The 21,905-nt window shown below is 38.9% G+C and overlaps 1 protein-coding gene across 3 annotated transcripts in view; it reads left to right on the top strand.

The window, feature by feature from the left end:
- Positions 1-21,905, top strand: part of ANKIB1 (ankyrin repeat and IBR domain containing 1) — an 81,582-nt gene that overhangs the window by 11,775 nt on the left and 47,902 nt on the right. For all 3 annotated transcript variants that reach the window (XM_072327634.1, XM_072327635.1, XM_072327633.1), the window contains exon 2: positions 15,719-15,987. In XM_072327634.1, coding sequence (XP_072183735.1) covers positions 15,800-15,987 — 188 coding nt within the window. In that variant the 5' untranslated portion in view covers positions 15,719-15,799. The remainder of the gene's footprint in view (positions 1-15,718; positions 15,988-21,905) is intronic.

Raw genomic sequence — 21,905 nt, 5'->3', positions numbered from 1 at the left:
GTGGTAAAGCTGTGGAGAGACTTTCAGGTTATTTTTCTTGATGTGAATATGGCTTTCTTTAGTATACTTCTTGATAATTAAAACTGTGCAAAAAATACAGTTTGTCACATTTACTTTAACACTACTTCAGTACTGGCTTACTGGCTGTTAGTGTAAGCCTGATGTCTGTATCTGGAATGTTAGTAGAAACACTGTAAGAATGGGCTGCATCAGACGACACATGGTGGAATACAGCAACCTGAGGAACAGTCAGTGGTTATCCTAAGGGAAAAGTCAGGTACCATAAACCTATTGAATTTCTTTGAAGAAGTTAAAGGGGAAAATATGGTTGTTATAATGTAGTTGGATTTCCAAAAAGCATTTGACATAGTGCCTTAATTAAGATGAATCCAGATAGGTGTGGGAGAGAAGGAGAGTCTTTCACATGGAGAAGTAGCTGGTTAAACAAGTAGGAAAGAAATAGGCAGTTTTCACAGTGGCTTAAGGTTACTGACAAGGTCCCGGATAGATGACTGCTAGGACCTGTGCTGTTTGATTTACAGATATCTGATCTGGAAAAGACGGTAAGTGGTGAGAAGGAAGCATGCGAAAATCAGTTTAGATAAATGTGAAAGAGTCCAAGGGTTGGAAAAAGAAATCTAAATCTTAATTTCTATATAAAATGGTTACCTGTACTACAACCACTCACTCAAAAACAAGATCACAAGGCTATAATTAATAACACTGAGGAAAATCAGCTCAATGCCTACTACCATCCCCAAAAGAAAATTGCATGCTGAATGAATAGAGGTTACGCCACCACCATGTAAATCCATGCATTTTGCATGCTGCTTCTGCTCTCCCAGCTCAAAAGTGTTGTGGTGACACTGGAAAAAGATCAGAAACAGCAAAAATGAACAGAAAACTTGGACCGAATTCATTTCATAAGAAGTAGGAATCAATGTGTAAAAGTAACCTCTAAAAAGACTGATCTGACAGCAGGATGAATTATTGTAGCAGGCAATATGATAGAAATCTCTAAAATCACAAGAATAAGTAGAGAGGTGTTTTTTTTTTTTTTTTTGCTGTCTGCTTCTCAGCTCTTGTAGATAGCGAAAATGGCATCTCTCAAGTGTCAGATTACAAACAGAAAGGTGTTTCTTCACACTGAATGGTTAAGCTGTGAAATTGTTGTGTCTGTTAAAAAATTTCCATAGTGTCAGGGAGTTTATGTACAAATTAATGGAAGAAGTGAATACACAAGCTGCACGTCTGGCTCAAGCATTCATCAAGCACTAAATTGCTGAAGATGAGGGGAGGATTGTGGAAAAGTTCCCAGTTTTTATACTTTCCTGTGGTATACTCTACTGTCAGCTTTCTCAGACAAAGTATTAGATGAGAGGTATCTGATTCAGTAGGACCATTATTTCAAATTATATCATCTTTGGAAACAAAATGGGAAAGAAAGACTCACATGTTGGTAACAAAAAGCTCTTAAAAGAACTGAAGTTACCTTCTGTTTGGTTTCAGGTATGTGAAGAATATTCATACTGTGACTCGATAGAAATTTTGCTGCAGTCCAGATCCGGTGTTGTTTCACAAAAGCCATGTGATAAAATGCATTTATCAGTAAAATGTTGACATACAAACATTAGAAGTGCGAAATGATATTGCTGCAATTGAAAGAGTAATCTGGTTGTCATTAATATTATACATGAATAAAATTATCTTCAGCTTGCTTGTAGCTGACGTCTTCAAAGAAAATTGCGGTTGGATGTAGGATTCTTTTAAGTAAGGAATTAGCTCATTTTAATGCCATTTGGAATTCTGCATATTTATTCCCAAGGAAAAATTGCTTTTATTTTTGAGGAGCTGCATGGTTTGTCATTTGTTTGCTTGCCTCTTTCTTTTTTTTCCCCCAGTCTGTGTGAAGTAAGTTCCAAAACTGCAGAGGACTCCTTGTCAGACCTACAGTCATTTTTAACTCCTGGCATAATAACTTCAGTTTGTTTTTTCTAAAGCTTGTCTTCTATTTTTATAAAGAATGATCCATTTTTTAATTTTTATTTTTTGCTAATGTAGTGACCAAAAGCTCATTGATATTTTGAGTTTCTTAGTTGGCTGGGTAATCAGATATCTACACTGAATATCAATTATATCAGTAACACATTGCCTCCAATCTTTGCAGTCATGGACATAATGATACAGACAGTAAGAACATTCACAAATAAATCTGTATGATGAAGAATCTGCATTTCAGGATGTGGCCAATCCATTAATTGTTGGACTAAAGACATTTTTTCTCTTAGCAGATTGTTTATTGTCTAATTAGGCTTTTTGCAGCTCTTTCTGTAACATGTAGGACTGTCAGGAAGATACTGAATTACATCTATCAGCTTCTGAGGTCCAGGAACAGTAGGTAGCTGAAACTGAGGAACACTACTCCCGCATTTCTTCAGCATCTAAACTCATTATGTTGTTAGAAAAACACCCTGGAGAAATCGTCTGAGATTCTGCTGGAAGATCAGCACCATTCTAATTCCCTTTCAGTAGATAAATCTTGTTCTTTGCAAGCACAGCAAATGGCGCCCTTCGCCCTTCCTTTCTCAGTACCTGAGAGCTTGTTCTCCTGTGAAAAATTTTGGATTTCTCCATTAATTGGGGCAGTGGTTTTCAACTAGAAATTGTTGCTCTACTTCTTCTGCTGTATTGGGGGGTAGCCTTTTACATTGTTCAACCACTTGGTTGGTTTAGTACTTTTTCACATCATCACATTTGGTTGGGATTGTCTTCACGCTGCATCAGGTACATTTGAGCAGGCCTTCCTTCCCTTAGCTTTTACCAAAACCTGTAGGATTATGTCCAAAGAGATGCCTCAATGTTCTTTAGTCCAAACTCATGGTAGTTGCCATTGAATTAGTGCACTGAGGAGGAAAAAGAATGCTAAATGATTTTATCTGAAGGAAGAATAATTTGATTACATAGGCTGCTTAGTGAAGCATGGTATGATGTAGCCTGTATGCTAAACCAATAAAACAAAGCTCTTCCTGACTTTCTACAACTGCTGCAGTAATTTAAAATGAAAACCTACTGCATACCAGTTAGCTTTAATCAGTACAAATGCAGTTGGATTTATCAGTGCACAGATGCTCTTTTATTGTTACAACGCATTTCTGCACAAACAGAGCTTTTTGTTTTCAGGCAGTAGAAACAAGTTGTAAGAATCTGGTAACTGGAATGCTGTGGTTTGGAAAATAAAGAGCAGGTTTTATGTCGAAGTTTTGCTGTTTAAGAAAGGCTTTAACAGAAAAAATCTGACTTGGTTTTTGAAAGAGCGATGAGATAAAAGTGGGGTGTGTCTTAACTACATTTCTCTGCATACACAAAGAAGTGTGTGCCAGGCAGCAATGAGCAGAGATCACAATGAACAACACTCCACACTTCTCAGCAATCTCAGCTATGAAATGAACATAGAAAAAGTGAAATGTGAAACGAAAAACGACTTTATTTCTATCATAGAACATCTGCTTCCTTTGCTTATGGCATAGATTTTTAATGTAAATACTCATTATAAAGCACGTTGTAACAGACTTCTTTAAGGTTTAGATGTCAGGAGAGGTAGTAATATTAATGGTTTGTTTATGCTTCGGGGAGACTCATTTGAACAACTAGTTGCTAACTTGAGGAAAGCTCGCTTCTCAGTGTCACTGGTTTGGGGATGTATTTTCTGTCAATGAAATCATGAAAAATAATGCACCATAAGGTACTTGATTCTTTGAATAAGTGAGAGTAATTCAGTATTCTGGGCATCAGAAATGTCATAACCTGTGGAAAGAGGCTATTAGTCCTGCAGTGCTGATGGCTCCAAGTCGTTTCAAAATCATAAAAACAGTGGTATGCTTCAGGAAAAACTGACTAGAGCTACCTGGTACTCTGAGTATGGATGACTTACAGAAGGATGTGAAGTGCATGTAGTTACTGTGTACACAGTACATACTCACAAATACAGGAGTGTGTGTTCACAATTAAATGATTCTATTTTGACCTCTTGCATTCAAAATAGTGACTGAGAAGCATGCTCTGGCTGAATTATATAATGTAGGTAAACAAAAACCCTCGTGGCATAATGAGTAAGGAGTACTGCAGGGTTTTTTGTCAACTCAAGCTCATTCCTTGTTCTGTCTTTGCTCCTGAAGGAAACCTCCTTGTCCTGGCTGGCATATTGTATGGACGAGTAACACAGACACATATTAATTGACAAAGTTTCAGCAAAGTAGATATCATTTTAAGAGACTTATGTGATCTCAATCATTTTCAAGAAATAAAAGCCAGAATAAGGACAGTCACTTCCTCGAAATAAAAGCCAGAAAAAAGAATGTTTGTAGGACAAGTACAATTCACCTACTTGTGTATGCTCTTATGTCTGTCAGTTTAAATAAACACCTACTTGGTTTTCCTTATTTAGCATCCATTGCAATGGTGTGTGGATGATGCAGACTCTTCACTGTCCTTTCCCATTCCTGTTTTTCCTTTCTGCCCACCAGCTCTTTAGGCTGTTTTCCCTTGTGTCCTGCGTTCTATTTGCTCCTCGCAATCCAAGCAGTCTTTTTTCCCACTACCTCTCTTGGTGCCAGCAGGAGCTATGGGAGCATAGAAGAGATGACAGAGCTGCTGTTCCTGTCTTCTCTGCTTGGCTTTACCATTGCTCTTGGGAGCAATCATGGAGAAGGTTCTACTAATCATCAAACGCGGGTATCTGTTGTATCAACCCAATGTCCATACAGTTACTTCAAGTAAATAGCTGAAGATCTTTTCAAATGAAGTCATACAAATTTAATTACTTGGCTAATACAGATACTTTTTTAAGACTGGCTCTTGAAAATCTTTGTAACATTAAGCATCTACACTCCATTTCATGCAGTTTGATGTAAAGTGAGTCAGATTTTGCACAAGAAGAGACTCTGGTACGTTTTCTCTTTCCTCTACTCCTTGCCTTACATAGTAAAAGTCAATATAGAATTCTATTAAGAACAGCAGTCATTAGGGTTGCATTAGTGTCTATGCCAGTCACGAGGTACATTGATTTTATTAAGAGGACAACTAAGGGATGTTTTTTTTGTGCGTGGGTGTTTTGGATAGGTTTTTTTGTGTGTATGTGGGTGTGTTTTTTGGAGAGGGGGATGAGTTTTTTGTTGTTATTTTGTTAAATAAACTTTATTTCCACGCTTTATCTTAGTTTTCTTTGGCTTGATATTATCTTGAATCCTAAATCACTATCATACCAACAACACTGTTTCATTGCAATTACACTAGAGTGAAGTATAATCTTCACAAAAGCAAACTGCAAGTGACATGCTGTAACTAAATTTTGTTATGCATAGCCGTTATGTGCATGATTAACGAGTTTGTACCCAGTGGAATAAGCAACCCAGTATTTCAGTATACATGTTATGCCAAAAGTTAAACACATTTCAAGTTACATTTTGAAATACATAATTGTGTAAATTAGCATTAGATTAGTTCCTGTATGTCTTTTGCCATTTCCCTGTCAGAGTCAGCATTTTGCCAGTGGGTATATTAAATATTTGATCAGAACTGCAACTAATTTTTGGGCATAGGTAAGGTGCAAGTAATGACAGTCTGGTTAGCTGAGGGACAGGTTTGTAGCAGCAGTGTTCTCAAGATTCTGGGAACTGAGCACCTTGGCAAACAGGATGTGCAGATCTTTGACTTGAAGGAATTTAGCAGTTCCTCAAGTTGTCTCTCTGAAATACTGTGTAGAAGTTGTGTTTTGCTGTGGGAATCTGTTTCATTTCAAGCACACAGTGATCTCCTGGATTCTGTGTTTAGACCTCAAGTGAATGTTGCTTTGAAGGAGTGCTGACCAGTTAAATTGCCTCTTTGTTGAAAGGAAATTGATTTGTTCATTCATCTGAAAATAATCACAGTATCTTTGAAAGATCAGTGAGGTCACGTTGTCTTTTAGCTTTATGGAGAACAGAACTAGCATGTAAGAATGCTTCCAGGAAACAATAAAGTATGTGCGTGTTTGTTTCTAGTCCAGCACTTTTGTGAATATCGTTTGTCATCTTTCTCCAGCAGTTGAATATGTTTTCCTCACTGCCCACTTGAATAGCAGATACTCTTTTAATGCAGAGTGTATTTTAGGAAGCTTAGTCCCGTAGATGTGTACGTAGTAATTATAATACACCAAGTAGAGATGTCCTATGTCACTCTTCAAAGCCAAAGACCGATTAGTTTATTCAGAACTGTTACAACCTGCAGACTGTCAGCAGTCCAGAGGCTGAACATTTGTTCTCTTGGTCAGAAGTCAGTGACAGGATTCTGAGATTGTTGCTTTACTCTGACAATCAAAAGTACAACATAGATTCTCCCAAAATATACATTGAAAACCTAATTTTACTTGCCTGCTCAACTTTTTCTGTTTCTTTTTCTGTTTTTTTCATTAGTAATTTTTTATGTTAGGATGTCACTGACTTCAAATTTGCAATATTTCTACAAAACGTGACTGTATGTTTTTAGGAAGTAATGAAGCACTGCCAGCTATGTTCAGCCCAATTGCGGTTGACTTACCTTGTGTATTCATAGTCTTACCTGGTGAGACCCACCATCTAGACCTTTTTCACATTTATAAGGTACAGCTACAGAGTGACCCTACTGAATAGTTCACTTCCCAATGAGAAGCATTGTCAAGCTGGGAGGTGTGTGCTTCAGGACTGTGTTGAGTTTTTTCAGTGTATAAGAATTTTTTTGGCTGTTCCTGTGGAGGGTTCTGATCTTGAGCATCTCCATGTTAGCAGCCTCTTTATTTTTGCTTTCTGTAGATGTGCCTGGAAGGCCAAAAAGTTTGGATTTCTTTGTGTTAGTGTAATGGCGCTGGCATTGTATTAACATGAGAGCTTTCAGCTGGCTAAATAACGGAGGCTCTCCAGAGTTTTCTCTTCAGGCTACAGTGCAGTTTCAAACCTATTCACCTGAATCTTAACAAGGCTTTTAAGCTATGTTAAACTAAGCAAATGTACTTGAAAAATACATCCTGAACTCAGTCAGACAGGGTCAGGGTACATTGCCCCCTATTTAGGCTGGTTAATCAAGTTCCTTGTTGGTTTTTTATAGCCGTTCTTATGATGCTGTGGTCCATTTCTGTTCCTTTCCAACAGTATCCATAGAATAGAATATCTGAAGTTGGAAGGGACCCACAAGAACCTTTGGGTCCAGCCCTGACCCCACACAGCACCACTGAAAATCCAAACCCTGTGTTTAAGAGGCTGTCCAAAAATTCATTGAAATCTGGTATTTGGGGCCGTGCCCACAGCCCTGTGCAGCCCGTTCCATGCACACCGCCCTCTGGTGCAGACCCTTTCCCTAAGGCCAGCTGCCCCTCCCCTGGTACAGCTCCATGCTGTTCCCTCGGGCCCTGTTGCTGTCACAGAGCAGAGCTCAGCGCTGCCCCTCCACTCCTGTGAGGAGCTGCAGCTGCCATCAGGCCTCTCCTCAGCTCCTCTGCTATGAGCTCAGCAAACCCAGGGACCTCAAGCTGCTCCTCCTATGTCTTGCCCTTTAGACCCCTCACCATCTATGTAATTCTCCTTTGGACACTCTCTAATAGTTCTACGTCCTTCTAATGTTGTGGTACCCAAACCTGCACACACTGTTTGGGATTACCCTCTATTTTTCTGAGCATCCCAATCTGATAGAAAACCCACATTTTTTTGAACTCTGCTCCACACAGGGCCAGTCTGTTTATTCCCCTGTCTGTTACCCTGTAAGCCCTTGTGTTGTAATCCTTAGTGGTTGTTTTACTATGTATCTTTTGTCTGTTGGAACTGATTTTAGAGGCGATAGACATTTGTAACTGAGCTGATCTGGATCATTGCTTATTGTATAATCAAACAAAACGTGTCCCGGGCCCTTCTTGAAAAGGAGCCCCCCACCCCAGCTGGCACAGTGACCTTGGTGCGAGAGGGTAAGGAGAAGGGCATCAGAAGCATTTGGAGCTCTCGTGCTGCCAGCATGAGGGGGACTGAGGGAACACTGCCAGTCTCTGCCAGTTCGTATTTGTCAGTTTGTTACTGATGCAAACTGTTCTGAGTCATCAGCTGCTTGTACATCTTTATATAGAAGACTGGATGATACTTGTTCACTTTTGCTTCTGGGCTACATGATGCAAAAGTGGTGTGACTTGCGGTAGAGAAAACACTTCTATAGACATTTATTGAGCTACCAGTATTTTATGCACTGTGTCAGAAGTGTTTTGAGATATTTTAGTAGGTAGAGCAGTCTATCGTGCACTTGTTACACAACAACAAACGCTGTTTGAAATTATAATGCCAGAACTATCAAGCATTCCTGCATTTAACTTGAGTTAATCTAAAAGAATTTCAAGCATTCCTTACTGCATTTCTTCAGCTACTGATCTAAATAGATCTTTGCGCAGTAATGTCAGCAGTGTACTAGGTGCAGGTATTTTATGTTATTTAAGATTTGATTCTACTTAAGCAGAGGATTGAAAAGCTGTCCCCAAAGGAGTCCTGTGGTGTTTTATGGCTGGAGCCTGAAAAGGCCATGAAGGAGAACATCTCTCGTGTCAGTAACTAAGCTACAGCAAATGAAATCAGATTGTTAAGGTCTTGGCAAAATGTTTTACTGAGAGCAGCTCCAAAGTTTTATGTGGATTTCAGAGAACTTTGCAGGTTTTGTTGTGTTTCTGTTGTTTTTGTGTTTTCTTTTTAAATAATTTTCCAAAGATATCATGTCCTGGAATGAATCTGAAATGATCTGCAATTACAAGTGAGACTATTTCATACTCCAGGGTACAGTTACAGAATGATAATTCTATTCCGTTTTACTGAACTTTTGCTCTCTCAGGATACAAAAAAAGGATGTATGGAAACAGATGCACCTTTTAAACTGCGCCGTTAGATTTTTATTATTGTTCTGGCAATCTGCACAAATGCTGTGCTCATCTGACTGTACAGTATCTTGTGCTTCCTTGTATTTATTTACCTACTCCCAGTGGGTTTGCCACATTTCGTTTTGATGATGAAGAATGTAAGTACTGCAGACAACACCTGGAAATTCATGTAGCAATTACTTTAGCTACAAAATGTAGTTTTGTTTCTATAAAGTTATACCTGCTTCTAATCTCTGCTACATTTGTCTGCATCACATTGCTGGCAGTGTATCAAGGCAAAGGAAGCTGGAGCCATGCTTAAGATTATTTCTTCTCCACAAGCCGGAGTTGGGCACAAGCAAAAGAAGTGTGTCTGGAAGGAAATTTTCTACCTGGATCAAAGTCTTTGTGCCTGAGTTAAGCTGAAGTCTCAAACTACCAACTTCAGCCATAACTTCAAGCCTTCTCAGAATGCACACATGTGCCAGCAGGAAAAAAATTGTTATTTTCAACCTTGGTATTTAAAACAAAGAGAACCCGTATATATTGGTTTTCTCTCTACAAAGGTTTAAGGCACTTATAATTGCATATGGTTTTCTGCATTCAGATATTGTTTGGTCTGTACTTTCACATGTAAAACATAAAACTGAGTTTGACAATGTTAAGTTCCATTCAGAAGGTTTAAAGTAGATAAGATGCTTCCATTATTTCATGTTGATGACTTAAGCTCTTTTGGCACAAACCTTGGAATATTTCAGTATAAAACAACAGCAACAACAAAACCAAGTTAGTTTAAAAAATAGAATAAAGTAGCTCTTTTCCATAACTTGATTCTCTAGCTTTGCTTGCATAGTTGTTACTTAGAACTTGGCAGGAATAATCCTCTAAATGTAGGTGTCCAGCAGGGGAAATTTTTGCCCATTGCTTTAAGTTTGGTAAATCTAAAATCTTTACTTCAAACTTTTGAAAATTAGCCTTAGCCTAATATTTTCTAATTTATCTTAACTGTAGACGTCTCTGCCAGCTGTGCATAAAGTAAGCTTGCACTTTTGAATGTTTTATTTTTAACAGTGTCCTCTTGGTAGCATTTCATGGAGAGAGGAGGGGGCAAGAGAGGAAAGGAGCAATCAGTGCTTTGAGAGGACTTGGTATGCTGAGAATTCTTGACCATAACTTTTGACTTGCTCCATTTGTGTTGGAATGTCCCAGTAGTGAAGATCACCAGCATCGTGGTGCAGCACTCTAAATATAACGGGTTACTTGCCTTTTTCCTAAAACATGAAGCTGTTCATGATTCCCTTCTGCAAATGATTTGATTTGTAATGCAGGGCAGACTGCAGTAAATATTTTACAAACTCACCTTTTAAAATCGGGCTGGTTAACTGCAGTATCCAAAGCAAATAAAATAGTTACCTTTTGAGCTAACTTTGCTTTGAACAGAATATGCTTTTAGAATGCAGGATAATATTTTGTATTTTCAGCATTATCCTTCTTCTCTTGGCAATTCATTATCAGTTGTCTTTGCAAGGGCATAAAAAATGGTACATAGACCAATTTTAGTAATTTTGATAGTATTTTGATAATATTAAGATATAGTTGTTAGTGACTGTGTGATGTCTGTCTACTTCACAATTAGTTTACATGAAAAAAATACTTTTAAGTACAAAATATGGTTTGTTTGTTTGTTTTTAGCCTACAAATTGTATTCCAGCTTTTCAGGGTTACAGCGTTCAATTACAAAGTGCTTAAATGGTTCTACTGATGATTTTTGCTTGTTATATAGATTAAGGATTTGTGTGTGTGCAAGAAGTATTTAGCATTTTCTTATTGCAGTTAAACCAAAGTATTTTTTACTAATTTTGCTAAGTTTGCTAAGCAGTGCTGTGTAGTACAGTATGTCTCCCTTTCCCTTCCCTGATCTCCCAGGATAGGAAACTGCTGCTGTATGATCACATGCTCAGTGCCACGTTCAGCAAGAAAACTTGCCTCAGTATTAAAGCCAGTCAGATGTAAATTTAGAGACGTGTCATCTCAAGAAAGTCTTGTTTATTGAATAAATTGCTCTTTAATGAGTGTTAGAAGTAGGGGGTTTCAAAAATAGTTGTTTGATTCCTCTCATACAATATTTGTTATGACTTTTGAGCAAGCAGCCTGGCACTATTTCTAGGCAGGAGCTACTTCTGAAATCCGGTAAAGCTGTTAAAATTGTCGTCCTTCAGACTCACTAATATGATGTTGCCCATGAAGAAATCAATAATTGGGCAGCTGGTGCAACTGCAAGAAAATTGCATTTGTGCCTTCATCTACCCACCTCTTTCTGTACTCGCTCTTTTTTGATCTTACGCTTGTTCTTCAGGCTCCTATGGGAGTGTCCATCTCTGTTAAATATTTATGGAGCTGTGGTATCAAAGTGCTGCTTTTAGCAGTGTTGCTAATCAGTCCATAGCAGTTTTACGGTTCTGTGCCAAAGCAGAGAAGTGCGATGCTCCTGATTGACTTTGTAAGAATCTTTAGACTTTAAAGTAATACGTGTTAACAGACTTTTGGGTTTGTGCTTTAAGTTGCAACATTTATTTGGGAATGACAGAGTAGTAAAACAGTCTCTTATTTTAAATAAGATGGTTGGCGTTTGAAATTCTGAAACAATAGTGAGGGGATGTAGTAAGCAAACACTGCATTTAGTTTTTCCTGTATTCTTTGGATTAAAGGTAGTAATGATATTTCAATCGCTATAAATGTTACAATGATGGTGACAATAAGTAGTACAATAGAGACTATGATACAGCTTTTATTATCATAGAACTTAAACATGCAGCAAACAGATCTGCCGACTGAACAGGTCTTTGTCATATAAAACTCTGCTAGAGTCTCATTGAATTAAGGTAAAATATTTGAAAACTGTCATTTTTGTATTGTCATTTTTGTTATACTGCAATGTTTTTGTAATACAGCAAATTAAAAAATAGCTTAGGAATTTCTTATGCTGAATTTATGCAAACCAAAGCAAGAACAGCAACACTGACAGTGCAGCTGGGAGCTGATGAGCCAGCCTTAAAGCCTCTCCTGTATGCAGCTTCCCAGTCCTTGAGGCTGTGACCTGGCTGGGCCTTCCAGGCCCCATCTCTTTTGGGAGGATACACATGTACTGCGTGCCCTTTACCTTCAACACATGAGAGGAGGGGTTGAAGGAGCAAACTAAGTTTCCTTTCTGGGATGAATTACTGCCTGGTTCTAGTGCTGGCCTTGTTATTTTACTGTCCTCTGAGAGCACGTAATGAATTGGAAGCCGCTAACAGAAAGAAAAAAGAAAACAACTAAGACAGCCTGGGCCCCTTTCAGCCATTCTCGGATGCAGAAGTTTGCTGTATCAACTCATGTTTTGTCCTTTTTCTCCTTCAGCTGAAGCAGGGCCTCCTTTGAACTCTGAAGCGGTTGGTCTGTGTGCTAGGAGCCAAGCTGGCGACCAAAGGCAGGCAGACCTGGAATATACAGCAAGCACTCAGCAGCTTGAGAGAGGCAGCAGCTGTTGGGTGTTGGTTTCTTCTGACTTCATGAGGTGCTGGGAGGCGTCTCTTACTGGCAGCGTACAAAGGCAGCTTTGCCCCTCTGTACCCGCAGGGTATTTATACTGACACATTTAATAGCTAATGCAGAAAAGAAAACCACACTGTGGCCCACCAGATTTTTGAGGCAGAAAAGGCTGAGTGAGAAAGATGAATGTCCTTTTGGATATTGAATGAAGCTGGAAGACATTAGCACAATTTATAGTATCCTGTATTTTAAATAGGGAGTTGTTTTCTGGATTAGTTTTGACCCTGTCAGTTCTCTCCTTGTGCTCTTCCGGAGATTGGTTTCTTGCTATCACATCAAATATAAGCTGTTTGCTTTCACCTGAAGTGCTTTCATGCACTGTCCCCATTCTATCATATTTAATTTTCTTTTAATAATATGATGATTATAGTTGCATTAGCCATTTGCTAAATTTTCAATACCTCTTGCTGATTCTTGGTTTTGGGGAAGTTCCTCTTGTCCATTCAAAGCCACATCATTGCGCTGTTTTATAATCCTTAATGTTCTTGCTTTCCTTTGACTCTGAGAATCTTGAGATTTGGAGAGTGGTCATTACATGTAGAGCAGTACATCTGTATCTTGTCTGTATCATATATAGCCCTTAAGGGTGGACATAGGCTGTAGGGCTTTTTTTAGGGAAGCAGATGTCAGTTTTGCAGTACTTGCTGCATATTCCTGAATCTGCCAGATGTTATGGTAATGTACATAGTATTTTGAGCAGTGTGCTTACATCTTTTATATTATTCATTTTTGAAGACTGTTCTACCATGTACTATATCCGTACTACATCAAAAAATAAATAGATCGCTCAGCGTGCAGTAACGAAATTTAAATGTTTGCCATTTCTGTACTGCAGCCACCCTACTCAAGCTCTCAGTTCTTCCATGCATTCCCAGCCTTCTGCCCTAATACATACAGATTTCTGCTTCAGGATCTCAGCAATCTCACTGTGCTCCAGCCTTCTCTCAGGTTCCCTCATGGCCCCGTATCTCCTTATGTCTCTTAGCAGCCTCACTTGCCCATAGCCAGGTTTGTTCAATGTGCCAGGTGGGGCAAGAGGCAGCATGCTCTGCAGCTGACGGAAGCTACCCATGTGCTGAGTTCCAGAAATAAGTGCACAGCAACCGATGCTGATACCTCCTAATGATGCCAGAGGTTTTCTGTGTGTTTTTGCTCTTTGAGGGCACTGGCGGGATCTGCATTATTGATTTGCCTGAAGATTTGAAGAAAAGGCATCTTTTCTTGTCTGGTTTGTAGTCTCGAGAGCCGTTGGTAGTCGATAGGGATTAGCAGATACTATAACATCATAAGCTTTCCTCATTAACAAATGTGACTGGAAGTCATTCCTTCAAGTTATTTTTAAGATCCCAGCTCCTGAAAGCTTTGGGCTTTATTTTGTTTTTATGTAGAGGGTAATATGCATTGCTGGTTTATTGAAAAGAGAGGTTTTTCCATGATTTTCACTGTATTTTATTAAAGCCTACAACTATTTAATATTCACAGTAGTGTAGTTGTTTGTGTTATCTGGAAGCACACCAATCTAAAGTAAAAGAAGCTGTGAGATGGTAATGTGAACATACAGGAGCTTTCTTGAAAAACATGGATATAGTATCTGCATGCTTATGTTATAAAATACAGAGACAACAGAAAGATAACAAATGCTACAGTATTCATGTTGGGCTTTGGCTTGCCTGTACAATAGGCATGCTTCTGCTTTCAGAATACCTGCTTATACCTTGTGATGTGAATGTCCAGCTGCTTCACAGGGCCTTGCCCGTAACCTTGGGGGAGATCACAGGGCAACATGCTCAGAACTGCAGGAAGTTGTGCTCATGTAGAACAGAATTTGAGCAAACTGCAGCCATACAAAGATGCGAAGTAAAGGTGTGCATGTGTGCTCATCCTGCTCTTTGATACGTTTGCTATTAATGTGATATGCAAGTTCACAGCAGTAGATGAAGGCAACTCATGAGAGAACATTTCTGTGGGAACAAAAGTATAGCATTGCATCTTTTCCTTAGAATTCCCCAAATCCCCCTCACATGGCTGTCATTCACATCATGATTCCCTGAGACTTTCTGCAGCTTTAGACCTTTTACATTCATCTGATTTTTTTTTTTCTGTATAGAGCTGGCCTGGGCACCAGTAACTGTGCAGACAAACAAATGCAGAAGTTTGAGGTAGTCCTTTAGTTTGCCAAGTAGTCATTATACTTGTTGAGTAGAATACAAGGGAGAGTGGGTGCGTATTAGCTCCTGCCCTGCCTGATTGTACATTCCCAACACAATCAATTCCAGTGTCCTATCATGCTGTGCCTGGCATGTTTGCATCTCATAGTGTATGCTGTGGGGGAAGGATCTGGCATGGAGCGGTCTGCATGTGGTGACTCATGCACAACAGACCTCCCGAAGGTTCACTGAGCTACCAGCTGCTGCTTGGTTCTGAGTCCCCTTTCTGACCTCTGACACAAAGCAGAGCATGCTCATTCAGACTGCCTGATAAGCTTCTCCTATCCTGTCTCCTGAGCTGAGACACTGCTTGCCCAGACCTCGTATAAGTCTGGTCTGCTGGTTCCCCACATCAGGTAAATGCAAGAGACTGCAGACCACAACAACTGGCAGTGCTGCCTAGCATTGTATGATCCCAGTCACTGTTGTTCTGCAGGTGTTGTTTTAAAAGTGGGCTTTATGTTTTAAAGAATTTCCTTAGCATAACTGTTAGGATGGGGTTGTAATGATTCCTGTGTTTGTGTGTATTGATCTGGCCAGCACAAAAAAGTGTTGTTTTCACCCACCTACATATGCATAGGTCCTTCAAGTGTATTTTACCTGGTGTTCTTTAAGTAACAGTTAAACTGAGGTCTAGTTTCTTGCATGCTTTTGAAGAATTTTACCTCTATTGAGGGATTTGCCTTTGGTTGTGCTATGTTTTGAAATCACTTCTAGTTTCTTATTTGTTTCTCTTTCGTGGAAATGAACTTTTCATCCGTGTCTGTTAATACAGATGTATATTGGTCCTCCTTATATTTCTGTATGTTTGAAGAGTATGTGTAATGAAAATACACAATAGGGAAATAATCTGTGAATAATTGGGAATTTGTGTGTATCCTACCTATAAGGACTTCAGGAATTCCTGAGCAGAGGTTTTAGGCCCTAAGTACTCTTCACGTGCGTGCTTACAGTGCTGCAGCTCTAGGTTAATTCATCTGAGAAGGAGTGCTTTACAAAATAACTACCATACTGTTTGTCTTTTCAGGCTGCGAAGCATGTTACAGAACCTCACAACAAGTGGATGAAGGGGAAAGGAAAGAGTGCCATCGATAGCTAGAATAGCAACATGGGAAATACAACCACCAAATTCCGCAAAGCTCTTATAAATGGAGATGAAAATCTGGCCTGCCAAATATATGAGAGCAACCCTCAACTGAAAGAAACTCTTGACCCAAATACTTCTTATGGAGAAACTTACCAGCACAATACTCCACTCCATTATGCTGCTAGGCATGGAATGAACCGTATCCTGGGGTGAGTGTAATACAGTATTTTGTTTGTCTCAATACCTGACCTAAGAAATTCCAGGGTTTTAGCTAGGTTATTAATACTGCGTGTGTGCATATGAATGTATTTATGTATGTGTGCTGCAGCAGAATTTGTGACATTTTCAAATAGTAAATGAAAACATGCAAATTAGTCTATAATCCCAGTCTGGCATAACAGATTTTAATTTTATTTTTAGTGTCTTTGTCTTCTCTCTCCATAACATTAATGTAGACAATTTCTGATTGCTTCCTGAAGACTCCTATACCAAGCTCTTTGAAAATAATGACTGTTTTACTGTTCTTGATCATAGATTGGTCTGGGTTGGAAAGGAACATTTGTGTTTTCCTGTTGTAAAAGAGTCAGTTTGTGTCATAATGAATGGATACCGTGCTGATTGTGTAGACTTTCAGATGGGACAATCTGTATTTATTCCTTATTACCCAGTTGTATTTTCCAGTTTGGATAATAGCAGCAAATTTGAATATCAGCAAATGTATTATTGCTGGTCAATACATACAGCAGTCTCTAATGTTAGCTGCTTCCATCCTTGCCTATTTTTGTCAGTGATCTAAGAGCAATTAAAGATTAACATCATGGAGTTTCACATCTTATCCATGTCCAGAGATCACACGTACAAGCTGTTCCAGCCTAGTAATTCATGAATTTAATTCTGAGTAAACATTGCTAAACCTTTTCTTCAGTAAGTAGTTGTGGTTTAACCCAACTAGTCCCCAAGCAAGGGCTGTCCACCCAGCCAACTCCCCACCTTTTTTCAAGGTTTTTTTTTGCATGATGTCACATGGTATATAATATCCCCTTGGTCCACTTAAGTCAGCTGTCCTGGTTCTGTCCTTTCCCAGCACCTTGTACCCCCCCTCAGCCCCTCTCACTGGCAGGACAATAGGAGAAACTGGAAAATTTAAATGTCGTTGGTTCCTCACAGCACCACTCAACCACACCTAGAACATCTCTTGTATTGTCAACACTGTTTTTCTCCTAAGGCCAATGCATAGCATCATACCAAACACTTTGAAAGTATAAGCAACTCAGTCCCAGATGAAACCAGGTCAATAATGAGTTAGAGAGAATTTCATTAATAGCCTCCTACTTACTTTAGGAAATGGAACAGAGATCTCTGCTGAACTGTCCTACTGTTAATATATGTTTTATCTCTGTGCTTATATCTACAACTGATGCGCCTGTGGTTTGTTCTGTGCTGATGCTACTGGCCGCTTGTCAGGCCTGCCACTGTATTTTTTTCTTCACTTCTTTATGCTTCATGATTTCTCATCTGCCTTGATTTTTTGCTAAATATTTTTCTCTTCTCTCCCTCTTCATTGATCTTTTAATTTCACTGCTGAGTCATTTTTATATTTCCTAGTATCCTCAAAACATTCTCATTTCTGATTCTTCAATTGTAGCAGCAATGTAGATAAACATGCTACAAAATAGCATCCAGATTTTATTTACATTTCATGTGATTTTTCTCTCTGAAATTTACAGGTTGGTTCTCTCAGTTTAAGAAAACACAGCCTCATTAAAAGAATATATGAAGTTGTTTGCATATACGGAAAGAAATGGAGTCATAATTACTGACTGCTGAGCAATCCATTAGTTAATTCATATTTTGCCATTATGATGAGATTTAGAATAACTGCTTTGCATTAAAAATAATTAGTGATTTAGAAATGACATTTTACTTCTAGCTACATGGCTTCAAAGTCTCACAGGAAAACTCAGTTTTATTTTGCACACATTATAAACAAATGATGAATCATTCATTTTCCTAGTTTGTGTCCAAGATTTGCAGTACTTTTTTTTTGCTAATAAATATTATGAAGGTGCCTGTGTTTGCTAGAGTCTGCTACTTGTCCTGTTGGAATTATTGTTTTGTTGAGGTTCTTTTTCCTGCTTGCTTTTCTGCTGTCCTTGTAACTAATTTGTTCAAAATTCATCTGTGACAGATACTACACCAAAAATTAAAAAAGCCTTTTTATGTGAAAGAAATGGTAAGACTTGCAGCGTGCCTGTTTACTGAGTTGGTGCTAGGAAGGACACAAATGATTCCCACTTAAGCCTCTTCCTGCGGATACAAGAAAAGATTAAATAACTGGAATGCTGAAATGAATACTTTGATTTGCAGATAGGGTACAGTAGCTAAATGTAAATGATTTTTAATCTGTATATGTTTAGAGAGAGATTTGCTATTATGGGATGTCCACAATGCTATGGAACTATATATTTATTTATGGAACATTTTAAATATTTGGGAATCTGTGTCTACACTTATGTGTAGTTCAGAGTCTGGGCAGTATTTTGTATACTGTATCTTTAGGGGTCTTTGGTTTTTTTGTTTGTGTTTTTTTTTGCATAGGCTGATATTTGTGTTATTGTGGGTGGATATTAACTAACATGCCTATATTCATTTAGCAAAATTTTTTCGAAGCAGAGTAGTGAGATGCAGTTGACAATACACTTTTTCAATAGCAGAATATGTTAAAATAGATGTTCTGGGATGCTCAGAAATAGCTTGTCTGATAGTGCTGTTGCCCAGTACTAAAACAAATGGACAGACACCCTGATTGTCTGGTAGCTGATGGTGGCAGTCGAAAGGCTCAGTGAAAGCACAGACACCGTGTTTATGATGAAGGAGAGCTGAGGACATCCTGGTGTAATCATCTTAGAAGTGAAGTAACAGAAGAATCTGGAGAAGAAGTTAAAAAGTCTCGAAGTAAAACTCTTCTGCTGACCTACCTTTATATAATCCAGCACAAACTCTACTGGCAGAAATACACTCAGAAAAATTCCTCAAATGTTTTTAGTCATGCAGTTGTTTTACAACAGGTCAGTATTCTGAGTCATCCAGTTGCTGTGCTTTTCATCTAGCTTTTACAGTCTAGAAACTGCGTGTAGTGTATAACCGCACAGTAGCCCCACACTTATTTGTATAACTGTGTAAACGAGCAACTCATTTATTTTCCTTTCACTAGATTCAGCAAGAATGTGTTAAAATACTCGGTTTGTACCTGTGATAATTTTTCATGTGTGTTATAGAAAGCTTTGATATATTAGAGAAGTTGAAATAAAAAAGAAAGGGGGGGGGGGGAATAGCTAGGCATTCAGTTAATATAAAACTTTTATTTGGTCTGCAGCCCAAAATAATATTTAGCTGACAGATCTCTTTCTTTTACTGAGCATTTAATGTTTAAGAAACAAAAACTGCTGATTGTGACTAATTGGCACAAACGAGAACATTCAGAGTACCGCGTGAAACTCCCAAAGGCTGTGTAGGATTCAGTGGTTCCCAGTGGCTCATTTTGTGTGCCCAACCAACTGACTGGTTGATGTGTTTGCCCATGCCCTGTGCCTGGTCTCTGCTGTCCATTCTGACCTCATTATATGCTATTTCTAAGTGTTGCTCTGTGTGATGGGACTCTGTGTCTTGTGCGTGTTTTTTTATAGAGGCCTAAGCGCCAACAGCTGAAGTCCCTGAGCCTGTGGTGCCAGCAAGCTGGAAAGACCAGAACACATGCATGTTATATCAGTATGAATGTCAGTGTACCATCACTAATGGGGATCAAGCTGGCGGAGCCAGCAAGTAGGGTCAGTGCCTTGGGAGCTGTGTGTAGGCGGGCAGCTTCAAGTGTGCAGGTCAGCCAGGAGGCCTAGAGATCAAATCTGCATATGTCCTTAAGGGCATGAGGTGCTGGGAGTTTTTGAGTGTCTGAAGCACATTACTGGGGACCTGCATCACATGTGCATGGGTGTGTGAGGTAATTGGAAGAACCAGGCCATCCAGAGCCAGTTACAGGATCAACAGCATCCAAGGCTGCTTACTGAGGGGATCAGCACTGTTCATTTGTATATTTTGCCCACCGTTGGGCCTTCATCCTGCTCAGCAACAGAGTGGAATGGAATAAGGATCATTGCTGTTTGTGCTCACATGAGTGCTGAGTGTTTCTGTCTGTGTGGATCCACATGTACTACACATGTATTGCATGCAAGTGCATGAATGTGATACGTGCGTGGCCTCACCTCTGTCTGAGCCTCCATCTGGGGAGCCACAGCAGCCTTGCCTCCCATGAGCTTTTGGATTTGACAGCCCCAGTTGCACTGGGGCCTTTTATTAAAAATAGAAAGGAACAAAGAGAAAAAATGCACCTTAACATCACTCTAGAAAGACACAGGGTTTTACTTTCCATTTTACTTTCCATTTTGGAAGGACTAAATATTTCAAGTTTTCTTTCCTGGACTCTATTGTAAATATCATGGGAACAACTTGAGTGCCATTCACTCAGTGATTTTCTGTTACAGTCTGTGGATATCTGGTGTAGCTACTTAAATTCAGCATTGACTTTCAGAGAAGTTTGCCTTGGTTTCTAATAGAAACCTTCCTAGTTCAGAAAGGTCATCTGTGTTACAAAACCGTAACTATTCAGATTTGCTGTTCAGATTATGTCCATCACAATTTAATAAATAGGTAGTCGTCAGTGGATAATAGACAAGACTTCTGGAAGTAAAATAAAAAGTTACATAACCATCAGAAACATAAAAGAAAGATATGTAGCACTTTGAATTTGAGAGCTTTGTGCAACATACACATTTATTTTATTCCTATTAAGATTTATTAAGATCATTTATTATTCATTCACTATTAAGATTTATCATAGTCCATTTTGAATGAAAGTCTCGATTCTTATTCAGAAAGATGGTTTTAATTGTGTTTAGTGAATGGATATAAAAGCAGTGCAGACAAAGAGCATCTTCTTAGATAACCTGTAATTCTCCAGCACATGTTGTGGTGTGACTTTCAGTGTTGTAGTTTTACTTGGGAGCTTTTTGAATTTATGACAGATAATTATTTTTTAATTATTTTTTATCATATTCAGACACATAAAGAGACTGAGTGGAAGGGATCTCTGGAGGTAATCTTGTTCAACTCCCTCTTCAAGTAGGGCCACCCAGGGCACATTGCACAGACTTGTCTCCAGGTAGGATCTGAAGAGCTTCAGAGAAGGGAGACTCCACAACTTCTCTGGGCAACCTGTGCCAGTGCTCTGTGTCCTCAGGGTAAAGAAGCTTTTCCTCATATTCTATCCCTTTTAACAGCTACATCTTAGCTGGTTTTGAGTAATCAAGCCCAAACTGGCTCATTTGGAGCAGTCACTACTGGTCCTCAGCAGAACACAGGGAGAAGTAAATAGAAGCAATGAGACAGCAATAGCTTGTGAAGCTGATTTTGTTTCCAGAGCATTAAAAGCAAAGGCTTCCAGTTACAGAAGAGTCTAGAAATTGGGATGAATCCTGCTGAAACAAAGCAAAAAGTATTTTTGCTCTCTAGTTACAGATGCTACTGTTGAGTGTATTTAGATACTGCTTCTCCTTGTTACCAAGATTTTCTGCGACTTTTATAAAACCAAAAACATTAGGTTATGTGCTCTTCCCTGCAGTTAGAGACTATTTACGTTTTGTTATTAAGATTATAATCTGTTACCATATTATACTTCTTTTCCTTTTCTTGAAAATCCAATACTGTAAAAATAAGATCCCTCATTGGCGAGATGTATGAATACAGTACATTTATAAAGATTATTTATTCAGTGTTACCTGTTTTCCTTAATAGAATCCTGCAATTATTTGATCACAGTCAAAGTGGAATTACTTTTGAGCTGTAAAGAAGCAGAGTATAGCTTTGGTCCTTTGTACCAGGGTGACTAAGTTTTGTTACCACGTAGTGTTTGTGATTGTCAAGTTGGCTGGTACCTGCTGAATCATTGTGTCAAGTGGCCTAACCCTGGAGTTGGGAACACATGGCTTCGTCAGCAGAGTGGTCTACTAGCTCAGTAGTTATAGGAATGATGGCTGCGAGATTTGGAGTATCTGATAAACAGAAATCTGTCAGA

The sequence above is a fragment of the Excalfactoria chinensis genome, chromosome 2 (assembly GCF_039878825.1).
Source record: "Excalfactoria chinensis isolate bCotChi1 chromosome 2, bCotChi1.hap2, whole genome shotgun sequence".
Classification (NCBI taxonomy): Eukaryota; Metazoa; Chordata; class Aves; order Galliformes; family Phasianidae; genus Excalfactoria; species Excalfactoria chinensis.
This window is presented reverse-complemented; position numbering and strand designations above follow the sequence as displayed.